General features: G+C 39.8%; 1 protein-coding gene across 1 annotated transcript in view; it reads right to left on the reverse strand.

Annotated features, from left to right (window-relative positions):
- The window catches only part of ARSB (arylsulfatase B), a 165,336-nt gene that overhangs the window by 77,044 nt on the left and 63,920 nt on the right, over positions 1-24,372 (reverse strand). The window contains exon 5 of the mRNA XM_028114440.2: positions 12,288-12,531. Within this exon, the coding sequence (XP_027970241.2) occupies positions 12,288-12,531 (244 nt within the window). The remainder of the gene's footprint in view (positions 1-12,287; positions 12,532-24,372) is intronic.

Below are 24,372 nucleotides of genomic sequence, written 5' to 3' on the forward strand. Positions count from 1 at the left end.
GGGAGGGCTTAGACAGCGTGGTGGTCTCAGGTGGCACCAATTCTGACAGGAGCAGCTGAAGAACACGTGTCTTTTGGAAAGTGAATGGTAAAGGGGAAAAAAAGGAAGACGCAAAAGATCAGGGTCCTACTGAAACAACCTAGTATCATAGAATCACAAGAAGGCAGATCAGAAAGTTAGAGGCAACATGTATTTTAAAAAGGGCACTTCGCTATAGCAGTAGGAGAAGGTGTTCTTGAACTAAGAATTGAATCAAACTATCAAAAGTCCACCCCCATAGATTGCCTGCTATTACAGGTCCAGGAAAAGCTGACATATGAAATCGTGAACAACAAAAAGAACCCAGTATCTAAATAAAGTTACCATAGGAGTTTAAAAAATAGGAGATGAGAATTCAAAACTTTTGGCAAATGAAAACATTGCCCCTATTATGGCAAAAAAAAAAAAAAAAAAAAAGCACCACAACGCAGAAGAAAACTGTTACACAATATTTCAACATAAAGTAAATATAATTAAATCAGCGACTGCCAACATAAAAAAAAACAAACAAACCTGAATCAAAAAATTTAAAACTCTAACACTGAACTAAGGAAAGAAACAAAGAAAAGACAAAATCTCAGAAATAAAGGGACAGTATATATAACTGAAAGTATATGAGGCATATAGAGAATAAAAATGAAAAGAGAGAAAATAATTCAGAATAAAGAAAAAGGACCAGAGAGAAACAAAGGATATGTAAATTCAATAATATTTATAATTGTGGTCCCTGAAGAAGAAACACAAGAGTGAAATATATTTGAAACTATAATTCAAAAGTCTCTGAAATAAAAGATCTGAATATACAGATTGAAAGAATTCACTGTATATCTAAGAATATACATGGTCCCCTTTGAGACAGAGCTAGTAAAAGTCTTAGACTTTAAATCATAATAATAATACAAATCTTCTGAGCCTCCAGGCAAAAAGACCAAGTTACTTGAAAAAAATAAAGTCATGTTGACATTAAATGTATCAACAGCATCATAAAAAAACAAATAAAAGTGGAGTAATATTTTCAAGAAATTCAAGGAAAGAAAGTACGAGACAAGGATTTTGTATCAGTTGAACTGTTTTTCAATTATCAAGGTTGTAGAAAATGCTTTAATAAATACTCAAGAATTCAAAGAATCCTGAGAAATCTCTTAAAGAATTAATTCCTCCAACTAAGAGATAATTGAGAACATTTTAGAAATTCAGAAGTGGTTAGCATGGAATATATTAATGTAGATCTAAGACTAAAACAAAATTGTGAATGAGGATAGAACAGTATTCTACATATTATATGCTCTGACCAGGTAAAAATAATACAACTAAGAATAAGACTGGAAGAGACACGTGAAAGGGTTGAGTTAAATACACTACTTAATTTCCTTATAGGTAATAAGGAGGAGTCAAAGATGCCATTTGAGGCTAACAAACCAAATAGTAGAACCTAAGTAAAAAAAGAAGACTGAGAGAATTATATACAGATCCTCCTTGACTTGTAATGGGAATATGTCCTAATAAACCCATTTTAAATTGAAAATATAATAAGGTGAAAATACATTTAATACACCCAACCTATGGAACATCATAGCTTAGCTCATCTCAAGTGTGCTCAGAATATTCCTATTAGGCTACTGTTGGATAGATCATCTAACACAAACCTATTGTACAATAAAGTGTTAAATACCTCATATAATTTAATAAATACTGTACGCAAGTGAAAAGCAGAATGGCTGTCAACATATTGGTTGTTTACCTTCACGATCGCACGGCTGACTAGGAGCTGTGGCTTGCTGCCCAGCATCACAAGAGAGCATCATACCGCATATTACTAGTCCAGGAAAAGATCAAAAGTCAAACTTGGAAGTATGGTTTCTACTGAATGTGTATCACTTTCGCACCATCACAGAGTCAAAAAATCATAAATCAGGGACAGTCTGTAAAGGTATTAGGATAAAGGTGAACACTGGAATAGCATATAAATCATTCTAAATATTAATTAAAAGAAATAAAATCAAAGGTCAAAGATAAGCATAAATATAACATAAAACAATACGACAAAGCTAGGAATAAAAATACCAGTCATGGCAATATACATAAACTCACCTACTAAAACAAAATATTTTCTGACTGGATCACCAAGAGAAACCTAACACTATACCTCAGAACTACAGAATATGCATTCTTTTCAAGTTCACGTGGTACAGACACCAAGAAAGATCATATGTAGAGCCAAGGTCAGATTTAAACAGGCTCAATAATACAAAGTATGTCCTCTGACCACAACAGAATTAAACTAAAAATCAATAACTACAGAAAACCTAACACATCTGTAAATTAAGTAACATACTTCTAAATACTTCGGTCAAAGAAGAAATCATTTGCACCATCCCCACCGTTATGTCGTCCACTAATTTTGACATAAATTCTACCTTGTCAGATACCAAGATTAGAATCTCAGTTTTCTTTTTGTTTGCAGGCAAACCCTTGCTGTAATGGTACTTACCAGAAGACAATAAAGCAATGCATATAGAATCTTGAGGAGAAGAGATTTGGCAAAAAATTGTCAGGTTATTATTTATGTTTGAAGGTAACAGATATTCTTTCATATGGAAGGATTTTAAAAAAACCCTCAAGCCTGGGTGGCTCAGTCAGTTAAGCACCCGACTCTTGGTTTCAGTTCAGGCCATGATCTCAGGGCCCTGAGACTGAGCCCCGCATCAGGCTCTGGGCTTCGCATGGGGTCTGCTTGTCCCTCACCCTCTGCTCCACCCCCCACACTCTCTCCCTCTTTCTCTCTCTCAAATAAATAAAATCTTAAAAAGAAAAAATACCCTCATCATTTATGCACCTCTACTGAAAACTGCTTTAAAATATGAAGCAACCAACTGAAAGATTAATTAAAATTAGGAACTTAAGAATGGCAAACAAAGCTTTTTAATAAAAGGAGTGTTGGTAACATTAAAGATAATTAAACATACAGATCAACATATATAATTTCTCATATGTGATTACAAAGTTGAATACAGAAGAAAAAACTTTTTGAAAAAAAGAGTTATAAGATTTATAAGATTATGTTTAGAAAGCTGGGTCTATGATCTCAGATTAAATTAACAAGCACTTGAAAGTGGAAAATAAGCAGGAAAATATTGATCAAGAAAGTAAAGGCACAATAAAATTTTCTTTGAGTATTTCTTCCTCCAGCCAAGACGGAGTAGCGGGCAGGGTGGATTTAACCTCCTACCTAAAACAACCTGAAGAAAAACAGAATATATGAAACAACAGTTGTCAAAACAGAGAATATCAGGCAAAGGACAGTGACCCCCGGGGGGTAGGAAACAAAGGAGGTGAATCTTATCATTAACCTAGCTTGAAGTCACTTTGAGAGAGTTTCCAGGCCCTGGTGCAGAGAAGGGAAACTGAGGCATAGCCCGGTGGACTCCCTGAGTTGAGGAGGCAGAGCTGAGGGTCCAGACAGACCAGGGGACCTAAGGTTCACAGGACAGAGTACCCGAGTAGAGGAAGCTGCACAGAAAGAGATTCTCAGAGGGTCCCTCAAAGTATTTAGCTGAGCACTGATCAGATATACGGAGGGAACTACCTCAAACCGGGGAGAGAACCATCTGAAAAGATGAAAAGGAACAGTGCCCAGCATTCACACAGAGTTGGAACCAGCACATGCCCCCTCCCGCCAGATTCACAGGGTACTGGGTTGATTACTGGGAGGTTCTGACTCAGTAGTGGAGAAAACTTAGCCCTAGCCTGAGCACAGGTCTGGACCTGCCTAATAAATTACAATGCAATACCCAGAAGAATCAAACTATTTCTAAGTCACTACATCTCAGAACAAAGCAAGAAGACTTACAACAATACATAAACATCTAGCACCTAACAAGGTAAAATGCACAATGTCTGGCATCAAATCAAAGATTAAAAGTCATGGAAACGTGACCCATGGTGAAGAGAACAATCATTCAGTCACCACCAACCCAGAACTGACATGGATGCTGGAATTCGCAGGAGTCATTAAAAGTTATTTCGGGGGCGCCTGGGTGGCTCAGTGGGTTCAGCATCTGCCTTCGGCTCGGGACATGATCCTGGGGTCCTGGGATCGAGCCCCACGTCAGGTTCACTACTCAGTGGGGAGCCTGTTTCTCCCTCTCCCTCCCTCTGCCCCTCCCCCCGCTCATGCTCTCACTCTCTCAAGCACACATGCTCTCTCTCAAATAAATAAAAAAATCTTTAACAACAATAAAAAAGTTATTTTAACTGTATTCTGTATGTTCATAAAGTTACCTAGAGACATGGAGGATATAAAAAAGACCCGAATGAACCTCTAGAAGTGAAAACCTACAAAGGGTGAGATGAAAAATATACTGAAGAGAATTAATGGAAGATTAGGCATTGAGAAAAAAATAATAAGACTGCAGGCACAGCAATAGAATCTATCCAAAATGAAATACAGAGGAAAAAGTAATGTTAAAAAAAAAAATGAAAAGAGCATCAGCAAGCTGAGGGCAACTTTAAGTGTCCAGATAAAAAGACTGGATATCTCCATTCTTCCCAAATTAATTTTCAGGTTTAATCTCATTCAACCTAATTTATAAAAAGCTTTTTTCTTTTAGGGGTGCCTGAGTTGCTCAGTCTGTTAAGCGTCTGCTTTCGGCTCAGGTCATGATCCTGGGGCCCTGGGATCGAGCCCCGCGTCGGGCTCCCTGCTCAGCAGAGAGTCTGCTTCTCCCTCTCCCTCTGCTGCCTCCCCTGCTTCCCCTCCTCTCTCTCTCTTCTGGGGAAAAAAAAAAAAAAAAAGAGCTTTTTTTTTTTTTTAATTTAACAAAATAATTCTAGAGCCCAGAAAAAAATTTAAAAAGTGGGACTAGTCAAGAAAATTTTGTAAAGAAAATAGAATGGAGACATGGATAATTATTTCTACCAGGTATTTAAACACACTCTAAAATGTATATTTACAACAGATTACACATTACAACAGTGAGGTGTTAACGTGAGAACAGCTAAGTCGTGGACTAAACCAGACGGCACCAAGACAGAAGACAGCAGTAATAAGAACTTAAAACATAATTAAAGTGGTCCTACAAGTCAGTGTAAACAGAAACATTATTCATTAATAATAACAATGTAAATATTATTCAATAATCAGCGTGGGTGGTCTTGGTAATACTTGGAATAAAGTATTATCTTAGTTCAGAGGTTCTTTTTTTTTTTTTTAAAAGATTTTATTTATTTATTTTACAGGGAGAGACACAGCGAGAGAGGGAACACAAGCAGGGGCAGAGGGAGAGGGAGAAGCAGGCTTCCCGCTGAGCAGGGAGCCCGATGCGGGGCTCGATCCCAGGACCCTGGGATCATGACCTGAGCCGAAGGCAGCCGCTTAACGACTGAGCCACCCAGGCGCCCCGGGTCAGAGGTTCTTAACCTTTGGCTCATTGACCATCGCGTTTCACTGGCCTTGGTATCTGTGTAAGTGGGGTTAAAAGTGACTTATTTTCCCTTCAGTTTTCCTCCTGAAATTTAACCCATAGCAGGGGGATGTTTTAAGTTTTTGTTGCTGTTGTTGTTGGCTTTTATTTATTTATTTATTTATTTATTTGCGAGAGAGAGTGCGAGCACAAGGGGTGGGAGGAGAGGGAGAGGGAGAAGCAGGCTCCCCGTGGAGCAGGGAGCCCAACACGGGGCTCGGCTCGATCCCAGGACCCCGGGATCATGACCTGACCTGAGGGCAGATGCTTAACTATCTAAGTTACCCAGGTGCCCCAAGTTTTAAGTTATTAACTTTTTAAGATATTTTACATCACCAGATAATATTTGATTGTCACTATTGTCATGTTATAACATCAAGAAGAGTTTCCCATTAACGAGAAATAAAAATGATACCTGCCATTACGATTAGGGGTTCTGCTTTTGTTTTATTTAAGTGTAATAAAATATAAAATAATTAAAAAAAGAAGAAGCAGGAGATATCGTGAGACACCGATCCTTTGAAATGTCTTAAAACAACCTACAAGCTGCTTACCAAGTTGAAAAGCACAAAAACCATACAGAACTGGAAAGAACTTAGAGAAGCTGTGTCCCCACAAATGATAACATGCACTGTGGTTTGGAACAGAAGAAAAACTGAAGCGTTTGAAGGAGCTCCTGTTGCAAATAGTGTCACTCGCTCCAGAACTGCTAATTCTTCTAAAATTTTAGTATCTGGAAGCAGGTCTAAGAGGAACTGATAACTATGCAACTAGCAGAAACCTCTGATGCTCACAGCACAGCCAACTCTATTACTGGGATTCCTATTTCATGAGACCCTTTTGAAATTTTCAAAAATTAGCATTATCTTGAGACTGGCATTCCAAGTAAATATCTGACTAGAAGAAAGTTCCAGAACCCTGGGCACAGATCAAGTGTCTCTGACATTTGGCTGTCCATTTGTTTTTGCTGTTTTGGAAAAAGAAGCTCCAGATGTCAATGTGACTGGATGCTTTCTCTATCAGCAGTCATGGGTGCCAAATGTTGCACCACTCATAACGAAAGACAGCCTGCCTAATGCTGTGAGAAGCATCAACTTCAAGGCCAGAGGGGCTGAGTCATTTTTCAGGGTCTTTCATCAAGAAATAGGGGCAGAAGGAGAGTAGTTCTCCACTTACTAAACAGAAATGTGCTGGATTTCCAGAGCAAAGTCTTGAAATGCTTAATTAAACTTTGGGCAGAAATTTTACTTTTTTTTCAAACAGAAAAGGAAAGCCCTCTCTCTTGTAGTTTAGCATACTTGGACGATATTTTTGGCTGTATCTCTTGCTAAAGCCCTGCAGTCAATATTATGTAGGCTGATCGAGAATGGAAAGCTCCTGTTCTATAAGAGATGGGTCACCAGGAGTTCAGTACCCTTCCAACACTGAAGAGAGACTTTTCCCTAATCTGGAGTTAAGGGTGCCCAAACTTTTTCCAATTTCTTTGCAGGCAGAAGCAAACATGTGCCAAACTTTTAAAGGTTACTCGTAATCAATATAATCTTAAGATTAAAATATGGATATACCATCCAAAATTTGGTGATGTGGACAAACATCAAAGACTTAGACTTTGCCAAAGATAAAAGCCTCAGGGAGTTGGGGACAGAGGAAATAATTCCAACTGAACTCAATTATTTCTCAACTTAAGCCTACCCTCGTTTGGCAAAGTGTACTACAAAGTTTTGACTCCATTTGCTATGATGTGCTTTTGCAAGCCAGGATTTTACACTTTTGCCACCAAAACAAAAACAAAACAAAAATCAAAACTGATTGGATGTCAAGCATGATTCATATGTTGTCATATAAAAACCACTCAAAACTTTCTCCTATTTCTTTTAAGTCAAACCGCAACAGCTTTCACAGTGAAATTAGTGATTAGCTGAATTAAAGTTCAAGTTTTGCTTTGCTTGGAAATTTTTGTTCTAGTTCCTTCTTATCATAAAGTAGGTACTAATTTTTGCTGTAAAAATTAATGAGAGAGGGGTGCCTGGCTGGCTCAGTCCACAGAGCATGCAACTCTTGATCCTGGAGTCATGAGTTCGAGCCTCACACTGGGTGTAGAGATTACTAAAAAAATTACATAAACTTAAAAAAAATAAAGTAACAGATTTTCTTTAAAAAAAATTTATGAGACAGGGGCGCCTGGATGGCTCAGATGGTTGAGCGTCTGCCTCCGGCATAGGTCATGATCTCTAGGTCCTGGGACGGAGTCCCACGTCGGGCTCCCGGCTCAGAGGGGAGTCAGCTTCTCCCTCTCCCACTGCCTCTCCCCCTGCTCATGCTCTCTGTCTGTATCTCTCTGTCTCAAATGAATAAATAAAAAAAAAATCTTTAAAAAAAATTTATGAGACAGGTTTATAAAGAATGTTTTTCGTATTTTTCTATGTGTAATCACATAGAAATAATGTATAATCAGTGTTCAGTATCACAAAAATTCTTTCCAAACTTTTGTGCATATGTTTAGGTACTTTCCTTCTGTAAATTCACAGCTTTCAGAGTCTCAAAGAGGTCTATGAATCAAAAACCTGGAAAAAACTCACTCCTCTGATTTAGATATTGACCTGACATAACACACATAATCATCTCTTAACAGTTCAAGAATTATATGGAAGAAAATCAAAACACCACACTTAGAAGAAAATATTTAGCGCATTTCAGGCTGAGAAAAAGCCTTCTGACCAAAAAGGCAAAAGAGAAACTGATTTCAGCAAGAAAACACAAACTTCAGTAAATATATGTAAAAAGTCATGAACATTTTCAAAAGAGAAAATACAAATGGAATAGAAAACATTTAAAATTAATTTCTTTAATAATCATAAAAAGTCAAGTTAAAATGAGATGATTTTGCCTATGATATTAACAAAGAAGTTTTTAAAAGCTATATAAGGAAAATTTGTGGAGGAGATGAGAATTCTCATATACCAGTGGAATAAGAGTACATTGGTACTTTTTTGGAACACAATGTTATAATGTCTGTCAAATGCTTTCAAAATGGTCATCTCTAAGTACTGTATAATATCTCGTATATGTGGATTCTAAAAAACAGAGGGGAGGGGGAGCTGAACTCCTAGAAACAGAGTAGAATGGTGGTTGCCAGGGCCTGGAGGGTAGGGGAAATGGGGAGATGTTGGTCAAAGGGTACAGATTTTCATTTATAAGATGAGTAAGTTCTGGGGATCTAATGTACGGCATGATGTCTCTAGTTAACAATACTGTATTATATACTTGGAAGTTATTAAGAGAGTAGATCTTAAATGTTCTCCCCACACACATAAAAATAATAACTATGAGAGGTGATAGATGTGCTAACTAAGCTTATTGTGGGGATCACTTCCCAGTATATATGTGTATCAAATGATTATGATGTACATCTTAAATTTACAAAATGTTTTATGTCATTTATATCTCAGTAAAGCTGGAAAAATGAAATTAAACTATATCATTCTTCCTCACATTATGAATTCACCAGTCATAAGGCAGTCAGAGGAGAGAAAGGTGTCAGACGATGTTTAACTGGACTACAGAACACAACCCATCCAACATGTCCCTGGAATATACATCTCTGGTTGCTACTTGTTGCCTCACCATTGAATGATGAAATATATAGATATTTTAACAAAATCAAACTCAGATTTAACTTGATACCTATTTTCTTCACTCTCCAAAATTAGGCAAACTTTTTCAAGGTCTGTGTTCCACAGCAACACAAGAAAAAAAAACTAAAAATGTATGCAATAAAACTGAGTGACATTAAAAATAATAATAATACGTAGAAGTCATTCTCTAGTTTAATAATTTAATTTTCAGTAATTTCTACCTAATGGGAAAAATCCAAAATATAGACAGAGATTTTATGAAGAAACTGTTTACCCCACTGTTAATGATAAAAAAGTAAAAATCAATCTATATTAAGGGAATGATTAAGTATATCAAGGCATATGATAGAATATGCAGTCATTGAAATAATGTTTGCAATGAGTTTCTTGAATGACATGATCAAAAGTGATGATGTGTTAAGTGAGGGAAAAAAGAGGTCGTAAAAAAATGCTAAGAAGAAAAATTTTAAGGAAATACGACACATTTATGGTAGCTGTTTCCAGGTAACATTTGGGTGATTATTTTTATTTTATTGCCTGTACTTCGCAAATTATCTACAATGAGTATATATTACTGACACTCAGGGAAGTTAAATAAAAACAGAGTAACCACAGAACACAGATCACAAGTAGGGGCAGAAATATTTTAAAGAAAAAAATGTCATCTTGTACGAACGAGCAAATAATGAGTATAAATTTTCAAAACAACTAATGAGAGAAAAACTGTTGTTGTTTACTTCTTGGCTTAGCTGTTCGATGACGTGGATATGGCTGAGTTCTCTTTAAATGGCAAATCATAAACTGGTCATCCAATCCAAACTGAAAAACCAACTTCTCAGGTAAGAATAGGAGACAATTTGGGGCTGGTTAGGATTTTTCCCCCAAACAGTATGATTTATAAGAAGGACTGAAATAATAGTTGGAAAATAGGAAAAGGTAAAGGAAGAGCTTCCTGATGCTTTAAATTTTGCTTTTCGAGAAAAAATCTTTTAAATTTGATAAATTCTCTAAAGAAAACTTGGGAACTCTGAGTTGCAAAATAATTGAAAGAAAAAGGTTACAAAGCTAATCAAATCAGGGGATGATGACAAGCTAGTCAAATCAGGAGATGACGACCTTCCCTGTCTCACCTCCTGGATGAGATTCATTACAAAGGAACCAATAGACTCCATGCTTGTCAGAGGCTGAACAGCCTTGCTGAATGCTTCTTTCATCCATTCCTAAGCTCATAGGAAATTTTAAACTTTAGCATTAAAACTTTAATACCTGTCAAACTTCCTTTGCATAAAACAATCTTATGTCAAACCCTACTATTTATTTTTATTTTTATTTTTAAGTATGCTCCCTGGCCAGTGTGGAGCCCAGTGAAGGGCTTGAACTCATGACCCTGAGATCAAGACCTGAGCTGAGGTGAAGAGTCAGACACTTAACCATCTGAGCCACCCAGGCACCCCAAACCCTACTATTTTTAATACAGAATATTGCTTACATAAAAATTGATAATATAAAGATTAGAGGTAACCAGTATATCTAGCACTTGGAATTGGTTAAATTATGGTAGATACAGACTATGCACTGTGGATTATAAACCTAAATGTACACAGACCAGGTAGCTAACATAAATGAATGAAGTGGGCCTGGGCTGGGATTTGGGAGCAGTGGAGACTGGTGATTTGAAAAGGGAATACTTTATCTAAGGAAGACAGCAACAACTTGATTCCTGTCAGGTGGCTTTGTGGAAAGGTGGGCCCCCGTGTTGCCAGAATCTCCTACTTTTAAAAAAATTTTATTTGGAAATAATATCAAATTTAAAGAAAGTTGCAAAAATAAGAAATAGTAAAAGAACACCTATGCCCTTTACCCAGATTATCTTACTGTTAATATTTGACTTGGTATGTATTCTTTCTCTCCGCACACACACACACATTGTGTGTATGTTTGAAATATAAATTGAAATACATAGACACAATTTTTTCTGAACTATTGGAGGATATGTTAACATTTTATCATGACCCTTTACTCCTACTCCACTGCATATTTCCTAAGAATAGAAACCCTACTATTTTTGAGATGGGGCATCTGGAGTGATGAAGAGAGCATGAGGAGGTTGTCTCCTCCTGGCCACTAGGGACTAGACAATCAGCCACTTTTTCTCCCTCTGTAACACCAAACCAAGGTTAAATACTATTGCACTAGACAACTGCCATTCTATCAGTAAAAACAAAACCTCCAATATATGTACATTTATTTATAAATAGGATATATGTACTAATCTTCTAAAACATTATGTACCTTATAAAACATATTGTTAAACAAAGATAAAATAAAATTAAATACAAATACAAGTTTATAGTGTTCTTCCTGCACCCTTGAAGATGTGTACCTCCCCACCACCCTTGAAGATGTGTACCTCCCCACCTTGGGTGCCATTCTTCTATACCGTGGTAGCTAAACAGGAAAAGGACTGCCACCGTACCCAAAGCTGAGTCTGGGTTCTGCTCCCCAGTGTACCTCTCTTATGTCTGCTGGCTCTCTCTATCACAATACACTGTTTTATTGCCTTCACAGTGTTTATTGCTCCTGGAAGTCATCTTGCTTATTTATGTGTTTACTTGTTTATTTCTTCTCCCTGCCCCCTGCCCCCCAACTCTTCTCTACTAGAATATATGCTCCATGAAAGCCAGGATCTTCCTGTCTTGTTCATTCCTAATCCTTCCACCCCTAAAAAGGGGGTGGTTCATAATGGGTGCTCATTAGATACTCCCTGGCTCACATTCTAGCTCCATCCCCTGCGTGGTCCTCCATTCTCCTAGCAGACGAGAGGACAGGTCCCCTAACCCCCTGCAGGAAGCAAACAATACGCTATCCTACCCCTTTGAGAAGCTTCTCTGCTTAAAAACCACCTGTAGAGGGTGAGCAGCAGAAGACAATCTTCCTCTTCACGTAAAACCCAGGGCCACAATCTCAAATCCAGAACTTAAAAAATACATATAATTACAATATTTCTAAACACATTTCTATTTTTTTTTAAAAAAATTAATTGTAAGTCGAATTATCATTTTCACACAAAAGCTATCATTTTCCCTCAATCCCTTCAGGCTGTTCTTGCAGTTTCTGCCCTGGGAAGATAAAAAGGAAGACAAGCAGGTACCTGATGGTTTTCCACACATCGAAGCCGTCCAGAGGCTTGGTGCCATTTGTGCTGCCCCTGGCCAGCTTCACAAGTGTCGGCAGCCAGTCAGAAATGTGGATGAGCTCCCGGTTCTTCACACCCTTCTGTTTCAGCAAGGGGCTTGCCACAAAGCCCACCCCTCGAATGCCTCCTTCCCACAGGCTCCATTTTCTTCCTCGAAGGGGCCAGTTATTGCCCCCTGCCAAAGTCTGTCCTCCATTATCTGAAACACAAGTAGGTTTTTGCATGAGGACAATGCTAGACACATTTAAGAACAGACAACTTCTACGTTGCTTTTAAATGGGGCTTAAGAACTAAGAAAGATGCCCCCTCCTTACTGCCTTCGGTACCAACCTCTCCTCTTCCGCCCAACATTCCATTCCCTCCATTACACAGACATAATCAGAGTGTAGCGTGGCACCAATCTGACACAAGACCTTCAAATCCCCTTGGATAGGGTCGCTGAAAAACAAGCAAGTCCCCGGAGGATAACTGCTTGCGCTAGAGCCCTGTACTAATAATAATCAATGACTAGGTGGCAAATGCATGTGTGCAATTTTGTGTGACACAGGAGAAAGAATCCAGGTACGCTGAGCCCCTTCCCGTCCACAAAAAGAAACCTCAAGTGACATTTCACTCAGTAAGTTAAAGCTCCTGATAAGTTGGAGGCCTTTTCATTTTACTCACCTGGAAAAACTTTCTAACATTTACACTGGTAACTAAATTAATCTTCTACTCCCTGGTGATGTGAACCCTTTCTTAGGTGTGAAAGTTGAAGATGTCTCCAGTGGGCTAAATGTCTCGTGTAAACACAGCAGTCGAGTAGAAAAAATAATTGCAAGAAAAATTCCTCCCTTCTTGACAGGATGGCAAGACAAAGCTTCAACTGATGCACTGTGCCAGGGAAAAGAAAGCTTCTCTTCCAAGACAACTGAAGTTGAAGCCAGAGGAGAAGTTACAAGAGTGACTGAAATTAAGTATCTTACCAGCTGGGTGGGACTCAGTTAGAAATTAAGTTGGACTGTAGGGAAAAAAAAAAAAAAGTGGTATTTCTTGTATACTGAGGTTGTAGAATCATTGGCATCTCCAAAAGTACCCATACACTCAGGGGACTCCACAGACACTTTTGAAATAACCCTTATTTGCATACATATTACCCCTCAATTAAATCTTTTTTTCAAACCACTGTTATCCAAATGAACCACAGGAGGGCAGTAGGACAGACCTAATGTCTGTAGAATGTTGTACGTAAAAATCCAACACAGAAATCAAGACTAAAGCCACAGGAAACACATGGAACGAAAAAGAACTGGTATTTGTTAAGCACCTACTATGCACCAGGCACCACTTTAAGTTTACAGTATCTCTCCCAGAATGTGAAGTCTGAGAGACCTGGAATTGAAGCCTGATGCCAACCGCGCACTAGCCGTGTGACCCAGGGCAACACAATACCTCAGTTTATGTTCAATGTGGAGAGAAGAATTCCTAGCTCAGGTATTATGATGAAAATGAAATGACACTGTTTATGATCATTGCTTGGCTGGGTACCTGGCATAACCTCAGTGCTCAATAAATGGTAGCTAATATCTATAACTCAGTCTAGTATCATAACCGTTTCATTTTTCGGAAAAAAAAAAGAAGAAAAAGAAGTTTGAAAAGTCCAAATAGCTAATAAGTGGCAAAGCTAGGATTCTAACAAGGTCTGCGTGACTCCCCAGGTGCCTTCTGTCCCCACACAAGAAATACCTTCTGTGTTCCTGATGTCCCCCGTATGCAGTGGGTTTTATACCTACAGGCCACATGACGGTTCCCTGCCCTATGAAAATCATAAGCACAGTCTCAGCAAAGTGTACACTCTTCCTTTTGATATAGCAAAGGTTCGAGGAACCTTTGTTGCTGGTGGGTGAGAAATTCAAGGCTCTACCGCCAAGGAGGCTTCTGTTCAAATCCTTAGCACACGAGGTGCCTGGTTCTTCTCTGTGCTTCATGAAGGGAGGGAGAAGAGTGGAGCTAGGTTACATGAAAGTGACAGTTCCTCAACACATGGGTTGGGGATGATCTGTCTCATCATTTGCCATCACAGACTTACAAGAACCTTTCCTTAAACCCTACATCTCTTCTTGACCAAAAGTCAAGGACCAAACAGTCACCCAAGTCAGCTTATTAAATACACTTTCTACTTTACAAGAACAAACCTGTATATTCAAAACAAGAGGCCACCATCCTTTTGACAGTGGGGATTCCTCCCTCTGTATACTTCACAGAGTATCAGTCACCCACAGCCAACATTTCAAAACTTAAAAGGAGGTGCTGTTCATATTACACAAAAGGACACTGGAAAGAGAGGTTTACACTCTGCCTGTGAGGTCAAGAATGGCTAAGTCAGCACACTATTATTTTGCTCTATTATCTAGACTGCTATAAACGATACTGGCTCAGGGCTTGTAGAAGATGCCTGTTGTCTCCATTTTAAATCGATACACTCCTTTGAGATAGTCTATAATAGTCTCTTTCAGTTCCACGTACTTGCTAGTGCTCAGTACAAAAATACTAAACGTTGGTGGTGGAGGAAATGTGTGGGGAGATGAGGAGGAGGGTGGCTGGGTCTGCTATCTGACTCTTGGAGCAGCCCTTCAGGTATGACTCAAAAAGGAAAATACGCTGTGCGGGAAGGAGAATGTGGCCACTGTGGCTACCGTCAGAGCTGGAAGGTGCTTCCGCATCTTATGAGGGGAGGGCGCCGATGCAGTGAGCAGGACTGTTTTCACCACTAGCTCACTGGGCTGTGTTTCCCATTAGCAATGAGAAGGGATTCTGTCCTCTGTTATCAGTCACATTTTCCAGAGCACTCTGGAGAGAAAGCACTGTCAACAAGCACACCGTGACTTCTTCTCTCGGACTCCCCTGTCACAGAGTCGATGCACAACCGGCGGCACGAAGAGGGCAATTTGGCTTTGCCAGGGGTCTGCTTCTCCACAGGTGGCCCCTGCCTGAGGGCTGCCACTGAGCAGCAGTGCCGCAGAACCCATAGTTGGGCTCTCCAGAAATAGGGTGCTGTGCATCAGTTCCGGCACAGTCTCCTGGGTATTTCAAGAAGTTGGACATAAAACTGATCACAGTTGCAGTAAGAATACAACAAGCTCATTTGGAATAAGGTTTCCTATATTATTCCCTTAAACCCGACAAACGAAAATTTAAAAAGACAATGGAACTATCACATTTCTTTTCACTCTCTCTCCTAGTTTTCTTTTGGGCAAAAGTTAACTTTTGTTCTTGCTAAGAATTAATTTTCAAGAGAAAATTTTCCTGTTTCATTTCCTGACTGACTTATTTATGAAAAAACTTCCAAATCAAAATAAGATGACTCCAACTAGTAAAGGAAACTCTGAATTTTTTTTTTTTTTTTTTTTTAGGGAAATAGTTTTGCAGCAATGTTTCTGGCAGAGGGAAAACCTAATTATAAACACTTTGCCGTCTAGAAAAGAAATGTCAAAATAAAACAAATGTTGTCATATACAGATGGTGAATCTCACTTTATCATTCCCTCCTGAACAAAAATAACTGTCAAAAAGTCATGGAAAAACATTGGTTAGCCAATGATCTAAGCAAATGCATTAAGTGTATGACAAGGAAGCCTCATCTTCATCCAACTGATAAAAGTTCAGATGGAACCATGACAAGAACTTTCATTTTTAGGACTACTCCCAACAGGGTAAGGCTGTGGCTTGGTCGTGGGAGGCTGCCCTGAACATCAGTGTGTATTTCTATCTCATTGCTCCCTCACCCGGGCTTACCCGAGACATCCTCCTCACTCTGACCCAGGGATCCTGAAAGAAAAAGCAAGAAAGGCTCCAAGGGCCTTGCACCAGTGCCCGGACTTGGCTCTGAATAGGGCCAGCAATGTAAGTGTGACAGATGAATAGACAACATGACTTCAAACACCAAGATGCCACCTTCTCTAAAAAAGATGACCCGCTTGCTGATGGTTGATTCTTTTAGACTAGTTGTTTGTTTGTTTGTTTTTTAATTTTTAACTAAAAGGCAAATTGGTTAATATGTGTCTTAGAAGTCACCTAGAGGATTTGGTAAATTCAATCTTCTCCTACTAAAAGATCTTGGAGAAAATATCTACCTGGACACTAATTTACAATCAAATGTTCTTCTCTTTCCTTCTTGTGCTACAATTTTTTTTTTTAAGATTTTGTTTATTTGAGAGAGAAAGACACAGCGAGAGAGGGAACACAAGCAGGGGGAGTGGGAGGGGGAGAAGCAGGCTCTCCGCTGAGCAGGTAGCCCAATGCGGGGCTTGATCCCAAGACCCTGGGATCATGACCTGAGCTGAAGGCAGACACTTAACGACTAACCCACCCAGGCGCCCCAACTACATTCAATTTCTGATTGAATGTGCATTCCCTTCTGCTGAGTCTAACTTTCAAGTGGATTTCAAGCCCATCCACCCCCATCTACCCCAGTGCCTCGGGTCTGGCACTCTTCCCATTTGGACACATGGTAACCTACAGATTGCTTCACTTGGCTGTCAGAGGCATCCCTGTGAAGCCCCCAAACCAATCAAGTCTTGTTCGTGCTTAAAGATCTCTAATTGCTTTCTAATCAGGAAAAACTTTAAACTTCAGCCCACATAGAGAATCCATTACATCTGGCCCCAACCTACTTATTGGGCATCAACACCTGCCCTCCTCCATACAAAGTGCCTTGTGCTGGGCCACCTGGCTGGCTCAGTCAGTAGAGAGTGTGACTCTTGATCTCGGGGTTGTGGGTTCAAGCCCCACGTTGGGTGTAGAGGTTACTTAAAAATAAAATCTTAAAAAAAAAAAGTGCTCAGTGCTTCATTCATGTAGAACTAACTTCGCCTTGTCGTTCGGATACGTCATGGCGTTTCATGCTGACTTTGCCTTTGTACATGTTGGTTTCTCTGCCTAAAATACTCTCCCTCTTCTTCTCTGCCCGACTTAAATTTTAACTCTCAGGATAAATGTCACATCTTCTGTTAACTTTTCATTTACCACCCCCCACCACTACCCTGCCTAGATAGTCTCTCTGTATATTGCACTTAATTTCTGTATATTGTTAATTAGTTGTTCATGGGTTTGTCTTCCCAGGGAACTCTGCCTCCCAAGGACAAGAACAATATCTCATTCTTCTTTGCATTTCCAGGACCTGGCACAGGGCCCACCAAAGAGAAGGGCTCAAGAATTGGGGGAGGGAGGGTGTGGGTAAGGAACAATAAACAAATGGAAAAAAGGCCACCAAAAATTGAGAATGAAGGCACTACAAATTTACTTTGATTATTGGATGGTGTTTTCTGAGCCTTCAGCCAGCCTCTCCATGACCTTGACTTTTAAGAAACTGTTCCATACACAGGTGCTGCTTATTTAACAGGACACTGCAGGGTCGGTCGGGAGTGGTTCCTGGTCCCCGTGAGGATTTAAGCAAATCAAACACACAATACCAGAATTGTTTGTCCAATCTGGCCCTTGATCAGTCACACTGAAGTCAAAGGGGATTGTTTGGTCCTGGACCGGAAGAGAGTCCTCACTCAGCCCTTTAAGAAATCTATGGGGAGTGCTCACCATGTGCCAAGGACCACCCCAGCTTTGGGGAAATGGCAGCCAAGGAAACAGACAAGGCCCTCTCTCTCATGAAGTGAGTAGAAAAAGAGATATGATCTCTCCATTCATGGTCCTCTTGGAGGAGCTGAAACCAGAATGACGGGACAGGGCAGACCACAACCAGAGAGGGGAGAGCCCAGGCACGGAGAGTAGAGGCTCAAGCGCCTTATTCACTTACACATTGGATAGTGGGGTGTTCTGCATCAAGGTTTCTTAATTCAAGATTAAGTTAACTACACCCTTAAGAACACTCTGTTGCCAGAACTTAAGGCAAACTTGAGCTGAATGATGACTCGATATAAACCAGTTGTCTAGCTGGTTAATGACTGTCATCGTTTGTCTCTATCATCCCTACTGCCACATTTCGAATTTCATTAAAATGGATTCAAAGAATTGGAGTTAAGTGCCGTGAGTTTGGGTAAATTGCTCTCTGACCCTGATTTTCTAATTTGGAAAATGAGGATAACAATGATACCTATCTTAACACAGAGCCTGGCACAAAAGTAGCGCTCAGTAAATATTAGCCATTTTCACTGATGAGAATCACCAGCAGCAGCATCAAATATGCAGAGCAGAACCATCTCGTCTCTGGGTATTTATTACACATACACTAGATTTAAGTATTACAGCTGCACTCTAAATCACCATGCATTCATTAAGAAAGGATTTTATGCACAGAGCCCTTCTCAATTACATGCTCTTCTCTGTGGGTGATTTCTTGAGATTCGTAAGAACACAGTGAATTTCAGGGCTTTTGCTGTCATTTTGGGGACAGAGACAGGTGACATCTTTCTGTTTCTAGGAGTTTAAATAAAGTATATCAATTATCAAAGAAAGAGGAACAATGATCATAACCTGTGATTAAAATGAAGTGTCAGAAACTGAAGCTTTATTCAGTTATATTGTAGGGATTTCAAATGGTTTGCAGCATTCAGGACAGATGAATGTTCCCACCCTACTCCCAGTCAGACACAGTCAGACTTTACATCTGGATAAAAGAACCAGCAAAGGGAGCGCTCCTGCTGAGCTAGCATTGGGAGGGTCCTGCTGGGATGGGATTGGCAACCAGACCCCAAATAACGGATGCAGCCACCAAAAGAGCAGAAGATAAAGAGGACGGATGCAGGGAAAAGGTAAAATCAGGAATGAATGAGGATTAAAAGGGAGATTTTACAGGGTTGTAGTAAAAGATTTCCTTGTTTTAATGGGGCTAATGTCATTGCTTATAATGATGAGATACCAGTGGGATTTTATCTCTCCTTTAAAACTTAAGGATGAGAAGATCCAAAAGTCTGTTGAAAGACTGGAGGGACATGAGTGGGGGATGGGCTAGATAGATGATGGGTATTAATTAAGGAGGGCACTTGTTGTGATGAACACCGGGTGTTACATGTAAGTGATGAATCACCAAATTCTACTCCAGAAACCAATACTGCACTGTATGTTAACTAAAATTTGAATTAAAAACAAAATTAAATAAATAAAAAGTTGAAACAAAAACAAAAACAAAAAAAAAGAAAGAAAGACTGGAAACAAATGGTCTCTAAAAGTTAAAATGGGAGGTGCCTGGCTGGCTCAGTGGATAGAGTATGCAACACTTGGTCTCAGAGTTGTGAGTTTGAGCCCCATGCTGAGTGTAGAGCTTAGTTAAAAAAATAAAAAAAATTAAAAATAAATAAATATATAAATACAAATATATATATAAATGGAACTGGAAACTGAAAAAACAGTGTACTAAGTTATTACATATCAGTAGGCAAACAACTGAACTTTTTCTGTAGTTTAAAGCATAGGTGGTCACAGATTTTAGTGATCCTTAAATTTTAAGAGAAGTACAGAATGTTGTGAGTTTCTCTCACTCTGGAGGTGTGGGTTTGATCTCTATATTCCTGATCTCCTATCAAGTAGCCTAGAAGCCCCGGTACTTAGGACCAGCAAAAATACCACGTTTATTCTAGAATTTTTTAAAAACTAAAGCCCTCTTGGAGGAGTCCAAGATGGCGGAGGAGTAGGAGACCTGGATTTCGTCTGGTCCCAGGAATTCAGCTGCATAGGGATCAAAGCATTCTGAACACCTACGAATTCAACAGGAGATTGAAGAGAAGAATAGCAGCAACTCTCAGAACAGAAAAGCGACCACTTACTGGAAGCGTACAAGCAGGGGGAGCGATAAGCAGAAGAAGAAGGAGAATCTGGCTTCCCACTGAGCAGGGAGCCCAATGTGGGGCTCCATCCCAGGACCCTGGGATCATGACTTGAGCTGAAGGCGGACGCTTAGCCAACTGAGCCACCCAGGCATCCTATAAGCTATTAAACTGTCACCAAACATGGAGAGTATAAAATTTAGTATGAAAGTCTGCTGTTCACAAAACCATGGCAAAATGTGATTTCAAAATTTGGACATAAAATAAAATGATAACATTTGGATAATTCTGTGAATTCCTGAACATTTATTGTTCATGTTTATCCAAATATCATCCAGAATGCTAACAGCACTGCTGGAAGCTTTTGATAGGATCAGCAGTCACTGAGAAAACTTTTAGTTTGTTCACCAATTAGCAAAGTTTCTGTTTTTCAATTACATTTTGGAATAAAGTCTATGACCATTAATTGCAAAAAAAAAAAATTAAAGCCCTCTTTGTTTTCCCTTCAGGTCGATACTGAAAGAATGCTTGATATTTTTAACTAATTAACTTATGAATTTCATATTTTTAACTAATTAACTTATGAATTTCAGGGCAAACGAAAGTTATTTGGCACTTTGAGGGAGTGCCATAGTTTACTCACAAATTATTTGGCTCCCTTTTCAGACCAGATGATTTTTTTTTCTTACTAGACAGCTGTTTATCCATCAGTAATGCTAATCAAGAAGTAATAGATGAAAATGTATCACAGAAGTACTTCAGAGTCTGGCAAGTTTCAGAACAGCAAGAGTGAAAATACCATCAACAGAGAGAAAAAAGTAGAACTGAAGTTACAAAATTACAAGAGTATTAAGTCCTTGTATGGCAATAAAGATGGCAATTGAGGTCAATGATTTTTTTGGAGAGAATAAAGGCAGAGAAAGTTAACATATTCTATTTGGGCAAGCACCAACTACTTTAATTTGTCTTTATGTTTCCAAATATATAATACAAGTTAAATGTTCTGAATTTACCTTTGATGCAGAAGCAACATTTTATTGGATCTCTACTTCCAAGGTAGTCAGATACGCTTTTAGGGTCACCCAGAAAAACCAATAAACCAAGCTGAGTGAACAGGCAATTCTGTTTGCCCAAAGCTCTTTTCTTTTTCCTTCTTCTTTTTTTTCTTATGTAGAAACCATAAAGATATTTGATTCTTATTTTCTGTACACAAAGCTCTTTTCTGAAGTTTACTAAATGCTAAAGGACCTCACTGAGGTATGAGTGTGTACTTATGGAAGAGAGACAACTCAGCAGCACAATCCTCTTTGAAGAACAACGTAAGAGTGAAACATTTAAGGGTAGAAACAAAAATACCTCAGTGTACCTAGACATTAAAAAGTCTGTTAAGAGAATTTAACAAATAATTCAAATACTGAATACACACTTAATAAAAATACAAGAACACAATTCCTTTGGATTTGCAGATGACACTTACTCCAAAGCCAAAGCCAAACCAACTCTGCACTGCCCTCAGACTCCGGGTCCTCCTGACCACGCCAGGCGGCAGAACCCCTTCTGATAGGGGTGTACACAGTGAGAGTGAGGAGAAATCAGGTGACCCTGGACATCCTAAGCAGGTGTTAGGGAGGGAAGGCAGCGGAAGAAGAGAAAGTGTGGGAAGCAGTGAGGTCTGTGTGCCTAATGAGAAGCAAGAGGTTAAATGGAGGCATTTTAGCAGGACACAAAGGGATGTGAGAAGAGAGAGGTCCGAGAAAGACAAATACGATGTGATTTCACTCACCTGTGCAAGCTAAAAAAATAAACAAAAAGTGGAATCAGACCCATAAATATAGAGAACACACTGATGGTTGTCAGAGGGCAGGGAAGGGGGGATGGGCAGAATGGGTGAAGGGGAGCGGGAGATACAAGCTTCCAGTCAGGGGATGAAGAAGGCATGGGCATAAAAGGCACAGCGCAGGGAACAGTCAAGTGGCACCTAAGAGTGATGTTTGGGACACATGGCAGCTGCAGTAGTGGAGAGCACAGCCTTACATGGAGGTGGGGGATGACTGTGTTGTGCACTGGAAATATGGTGCGACAGCTTAACTCGAATATAAAAATTGGAAGGAAAGAAGGAAGGAAGGAAGGGGTCCAATATCTGGGAAACTCAATGTCTCCTGAATAGCCACAAACCAGGATAAAAAAAAACAAACAAACATCAAACAAATCAAAACAAATACCCCTGAATAACCACAATAGGCATCACCACGTCCCTGCAATCAGACCCTAATGTAGGGCCCATTTAGTCTCAGACACGATTCTAATGACATGCATGGTGTGTGGCTCCCTCGTTTCATAGCAGACTAGAATCTGCAAATTAGAAAGGTGCAGAGTGCGGGAGATGGTCTCTGCAGAGAGTAAGGGAATAAGAAGAAGGAGACAGTGAGGCTCTGTGCATTTCCCTGTGCCCAGTGTGGTGTGGCCATAACAGACAACAATGACTGCAGGCTCAGAGGCCCTCACAGCACAATGCAGAAGAGGTTACAGCTGCATTGATGAATGGTTTTCATTTGCTGTCGAGAAGAGCACAGATGTGGCAAGAGATGGCCTGAGTCTCCGCAGGCAAGGGGGATGCAGAGAAACTGGAACCCTCAAACACTGCTGGTGGGAGTGTAACATGGCTTTACTGATTTGGAAACCGTTTGGCAGTTGCTCAAAAAGGTAAGCATAGAATTACCATGATTAAACATCTATCCCGTACTTTATGTCCTTTGGATGAGAGGTGGGTTGAAGAAAAAAATCCTACGTTCAGGACAACTCCCCAGCGTCACAGGAACGTATACAATCTGCTTCACGGAAAAAGTCCCAGCCTGCTTACCCCATGTACATTTCAGAGCACAAGCAAGGATAGAGCTCAGGACCAGACAGGGGCCTCTAAATACCATCCCAATTATCAAAACCCACAGCTTCCAAGATATGTCAGATTCTTTGTTCTTGTTTTCACCAGTCCATCAGATTGACTTGGCTTCTTTTAAAAAACAGTAGACCTTTGCTGGCAATAAGGTGTCTCTTATAGACCCTTCTTTTATACCTCAATTTTTCATCGGGGCCTTTCGTGATCAGCTGACCCTACAAAACATCTGCCTGGCATGTGAGACACAAAATTCTTTTTTGGAAAGCTCTTCATATGTACCCAAAGAGACTGCTTCATTGTTTATTCCATTTTTAGTTTCCTGCAAGTTTAATGTGGAATCAAGTGGAAAATGACTTCAAAATACATAAGAGATTACATGAATCTTTTCCATACTTGGTGCAGTCATGAAGATACATTAACCCTATCAGATATGAAATGGTATGCTAGTGATTTCTTTTTTATTTTATGATTTACATACAATAAAAGTCACTTGTTTTGGTATGGAGTTCTATGAATTTTGACAAATAGAGTCATATAACCAGCGCCACAATTACAGAACAACTCCATCAAACCAGAATCACTCCCTTGTACTGTTCCTTTGTAATCAAACCCTCCACCCCACCCTTAAGCCCTGGCAACCACTGATGCCTGCTCCATCTTTAAAGTTCTGCCTTTTCCAGAATGCCATATAAAAAGAATTATACTTGGGGTGCCTGGGTGGCTCAGTCAGTTAAGCGTCAGACTCTTGGTTTTGGCTCAGGTCATGATCTCAGGGTCATGGGATCGAGCCCCGTGTCAGGCTCTGTGCTAAGCACGCAGTCCAATGGGGAGTCTGCTTGAGATTCTCTCCCTCCCCCTCTGCCCCTCCTCCCACTTGCACGTGTGTGCGTGCGTGTGTGTGTGTGTGTGTACACACGCACTCTCTCTCAAAATAAATAAAATCTTAAAAAAAAAAATCATACACCGTGAAACTTCTTTGAGTCTGGCTTCTCTCATTCAGCATGCCGCATCTGAGATTCATGCACACCGAGGCGTGTAGCAGTGGTTCATGCCGCTGCTGGGTGGTAGAGTGGTCCACTGCAGAGGTGTGCTGCAGGTTCGCTGAGTTGTTCACTGGCAGAAGGACGTCTGAGTTTGCTCCAGCCTTCGGCAGTTACCAAACAGGCTGCTGTAAACACGTGGGTGCAGGTTTTTGTATAACCATGTTTTTATTTCTCTAGGTTATATCCCCACCACTGGGATTGCTGCTTTCAAGATATTTTTTCCTTCATCTTTGATTACAATGTGAGTGTGGTTTTCTTTGGGTTTATCCTGATTGGATTTTATTGAGCTTCTTGAATGTATACATGTACAGCTCACCAAATCTGTGACATTTTCAGGCATTATTCCTTCAT

Source organism: Eumetopias jubatus, unplaced genomic scaffold (genome assembly GCF_037043125.1).
Source record: "Eumetopias jubatus isolate StellerSeaLion01/CBP00866 unplaced genomic scaffold, mEumJub1_p1.0 scaffold_5, whole genome shotgun sequence".
Taxonomy (NCBI): Eukaryota; Metazoa; Chordata; class Mammalia; order Carnivora; family Otariidae; genus Eumetopias; species Eumetopias jubatus.